The sequence below is a fragment of the Cimex lectularius genome, unplaced genomic scaffold (assembly GCF_000648675.2).
Source record: "Cimex lectularius strain Harlan isolate CLEC.00 unplaced genomic scaffold, Clec_2.1 scaffold47, whole genome shotgun sequence".
NCBI classification, from domain to species: Eukaryota; Metazoa; Arthropoda; class Insecta; order Hemiptera; family Cimicidae; genus Cimex; species Cimex lectularius.
In genome coordinates, this window is record NW_019392686.1 from 664,095 (window position 1) to 668,225 (window position 4,131).

General features: G+C 36.3%; 1 protein-coding gene across 1 annotated transcript; it reads right to left on the reverse strand.

Annotated features, from left to right (window-relative positions):
* Window positions 1–1,255: 1,255 nt before the first annotated feature.
* Window positions 1,256–3,483, reverse strand: LOC106661264 (helix-loop-helix protein delilah-like). Its single transcript, XM_014384549.2, has one exon. It carries the CDS (start codon window positions 3,189–3,191, stop codon window positions 2,601–2,603), a length of 591 nt encoding a protein of 196 aa, XP_014240035.1. The 5' UTR covers window positions 3,192–3,483; the 3' UTR covers window positions 1,256–2,600.
* Between the last annotated feature and the right edge of the window lie 648 nt (window positions 3,484–4,131).

Here is a 4,131-nt window from a genome sequence, read left to right on the forward strand (position 1 = left end):
AGGATACGGGTAGCCTTTTAGAAAACATTCTGTACTCACGAGGAAAAAGGGAAGGTTTATAAAGTCAAATTTGAAATAGAGAGTCTGTAAATTTTGATACAATGGGGAATAGTGTTGTTCCAAGTGGCGTTTTTTGATTTCGTTATTGACCAATTAGAGTACTGTTTTTATGCAGATTTAAACATTGTAAAAATCTAAGTCTACACGAAAGCATAAACACTTGGCAAAAATGATATTTAATCTTTAAAGATAAAAAGAGTGATGGTGTTTTATTGATCTGTTCGTATCGATGTGTTATAACAATATCATAATGTACTTTTTTACCTTTAATATTTAATCTTTTCTATGTTAAATAAAATTTTTTAGTTGTGTAGGAAGTAGGTTTCTTAAAATTTTAACGAACGATATTTTCTAAAATACCAATACTGAATACAAGAACATAACCAAGGAAGATAAAGGATAATGTCTAGTAAATCACTAATCAATTTTTCAATTTTCAATTTTTCAATCAATAGGTTTAATAAATAGATTTGCTAGATAGTTTTAGAATATTTAAAATATTTTCGATTGAATATTGTTACATATGTCCTATAAAGCAATAATTCACTTTTGTCAAGTTGTTCCAATAATATAATTTAATCCATTTTTTACCATTTTTAGTTTGCAAGTACAGAGATAATTTGGGCCCATGCTCAATAATCCAAATCTTAAATATCTTAAAATTAAAAAATATTTGTTTAACTTTCTGGTTTTTCTTTACTGTTTAAAGATTATTCTAAATTCAGTTATGAAAGTAAAATTGAAATTGAAATAAATTTAATTTATACATGTATATATTTGTTTTATTAGAAAACTTGATTTTTTATTTATAATTCCACTTAATTTTACAGTTAATTACACAATTTAATTATTATGGAGTAACACTTTATGTTAATATGACAACAGTTGCACTTACCTTTTTGTAGGATCTTACAATAGCTCTGATCTTGTATCCAGTTTATTTTCCAAAAATTTAATTTTCATCTAGCGTTTGATGATCCCAAATCAGGAACGAAAATCGAGAAGAAATGATTTTAGTTTTCACTTGAATATATTTTGGCAGTTCGCCATTTTCCGGTAGTTGGCCAGGGCCCGCAGTAGTGAAAGTGGGACCAAGTAGGTCACCAATCGCAAATCGTGTTAAATTGCTGCGAACATGGTCGTTAAACCCGTTCAAAAAAAATAATGGTTTGAAATGAGAATAAAAATCCACAGATTTATTATCACAATGTACACATTTATTTGCGTAAATAGGTACAGCACTTTTGTATATTTAAAAATAACAAATAACAAAAAAAAAGAATTCAACTTTTTAAGTATTTTTTAGGTAAATAAAAGTACGTAAGGCCATTTCACATTTTTTTAAATTTAGAATAACTATATTGCACATCATATTTACAATATCTTAATAGTAAGCTCTCCACCGTTCAAGAACAGTCCAGGTTTTGAACTTACGATTTAATTAAAGCTAACCCGAATTTGTTTTTTCACGTTTAACATTATTTTATGATAATCTATTCGTAAACTATTAAATAGGACAAATTGTAAAAATAAAATTACATTGATATGCTTCCATTCTTTCTGTCTTAAAAAATTAAATATATTTCTATTCTAAACGATTCTCCTTAAATAATAAACGTACAATGATTTGTTGGTAATTAATCGTTTGCAAAACGATCTTTTTCTTTATGTATTTACAGTTTTTTTACAATTAATTATAAATATTATGAATACATTTAAGTGGTCTTAGGTGATATGTTTCGTCTTTATCCAGCATGGTCGACAGATACTCTATAAAGGAGATAAGATCGTCTGAAGGTTGTACCGAAGAGATTAACAATATTTTCGACCCATAGATAAATTTTGGTCGTAGTAGATCCCACGAAAATTTACATTTTCTTCAATGAGTATCTCATTTCCTTATCAAAGATACCAGGGCGGGATAAGTAGTAAATGTACAAGGAAGGCTAACAAGTGATGACGTTTCTCAACAGTTTTGACCCACATCAATAGATTTATTATGTATAATTAAATTACTCTTGATGGCTTCCATGAATCTAGTTTAAAAATAACGGGTATGCGTTGAAAAGGTAAAAACTGAAATAATATTTTAAACAAATTGAAGATTTCTCCCATTCTTGTGTGGTCGATTTTGAAATTAAATTCACTCCGTTTTAAGATTGTTTGTCAATCAATCGTTTTCTTTTTCCGTGTGTAGCTAAGAGAAAAGTTTCTTTGAACAAATATTGCTGATTAACAGTAACTGGACTAACACACTTTCACGTCTTTTCAATATAAAAATTGAAAGTATCGAAAATGTATGAGAAAAATTGTGCTTCTAATATTCAAATTTTGGATCGTTTGGTAAATAACGTTAGCATAACTGGGTTCTATCGAGCTGAACGGATTTTCTCCAAGGAGTATTGCGCTCCATCCAGGATCCCAGCAGTAGGACGAGAAAACACAAAGTGAGGTTAATCGTCGACGTTACCCAAGAGTCTGACCCAAATTAATAGATTTATTATCTGTAATTAACTTACTCTCGAAACAAAAAGGAGGGGTTAGCTGAAGTCTGAGGCGAAAGGATCGTCCAGGACGAAAGCGGAAAAGTCCGTGTAAGGGTCCAGGGGAAGAGCGCTGTCCGAGAAGTCCGAGTAAGGATCGGAAAAGGACGCGTCCAAAACGGAGAGCGGAGGAAACGGCGGCGTCAGCGAACTCTCGCTCGTCGAAAGATCGTTTATCGTCGAATCGCTTATGAGAGATTCGACGTCGGATTCAGTCTGGGGCTCGGCGAGGGCGGCCGACAACGCGGCGATGTACTTCATCGCCAACCTGAGCGTTGAGATTTTCGTGAGCTTTTCCGCCTGGTCGCTCCTGGTGATGGAGTGCGGGACGGCACGACGCAAGCTGTCGAATGCTTCGTTGATCTCGCGCATACGCGATCGCTCCCTCGCGTTGGCCGTTTTCCGCCTGTATTTGCTCAACGGGGCCGGTTTCGGCTTCTGCCTCCTCTTCGGCCTCCTCCTCCATGTGATCGTCTCTTCCTCTTCTTCGTCGCTCCTTTTCACCACCAAACGCGGCCTCAGCGAGTAACTCTTTTCACCCGGTTGGGCGTTATTGTTCGGGTCCATCTCAAGCATGACAGAGCTCATTTTCTACCTACACTCCTAAAATAGCCGAATTATAAAGTCCGCCTAAAACACTTTCACTTCACGGCACATAATCCGTAATTTATTACTATTTAACTTATCAAAAAGTGTCTATAGAGAGATGGCAATCGAAATTCATTACAATTAACGAATTTGTTAGTTTCTCAAATGGACAACATTTAACCGACATAACAAAGTTTCAGTTTTTCACCTTTGCCCGATGTAAGATACCGAACGTCAATATTACGAAACTTGTTTTTGAGTACGACTGCTCCGAAGACGTTATCATGCGGAGGTACGATTCGAGACTGAAGTGAGGAGCGTGTTCGCGAGCCTGGGCACGCGCTGGCCATCCCCTCTTGGTGAAGAGGCGCCCCCTCCAGGTCACCCACGTCTTTCTGGTGGCCACCATCCTCCCTATATGGCGACACCCCAAACATCCCGTTTTCAACTCTCAAATGGGTTAATGTTCCCCTATATGGGAGCCCCGGCCTTGCCCACGCTAACTGTACATCGCGTTTGTTTTGTTCCTATTTCTGGACGGTTTCGTATCCGAGAGCATCCGAATTCTTCTTCTTTTCGTATATCTGCGTCTCTTTTGAGTCACCTCAGAGCTGCAGGGAAATGCTCAGAAAATGTGCGCTTTACTAACAATCGACTATTCTACTAAACCGTATAAAAAGAAGGCAGACATTTTGCCACGATTACCTTTACGACCACCCGTTAAAATCACTTGCGAAATAAGTTATAGTCTTCAAAATGAGGCTTCTACCCTCGTATAATCTTTCTCTCGCTATCTGTCTGTCTGTTTACTACATTCTATTTTTTTTTCTCTCTCTCTCTCCTCTTCCACCTCCTCTATCACAAAATTCTCTCTCACTCCCTCTCTCTCACTCTCTCTCTCCTCTCTCTCCCCTCTCGCCCCTCCTCCTTATCTTCCTCC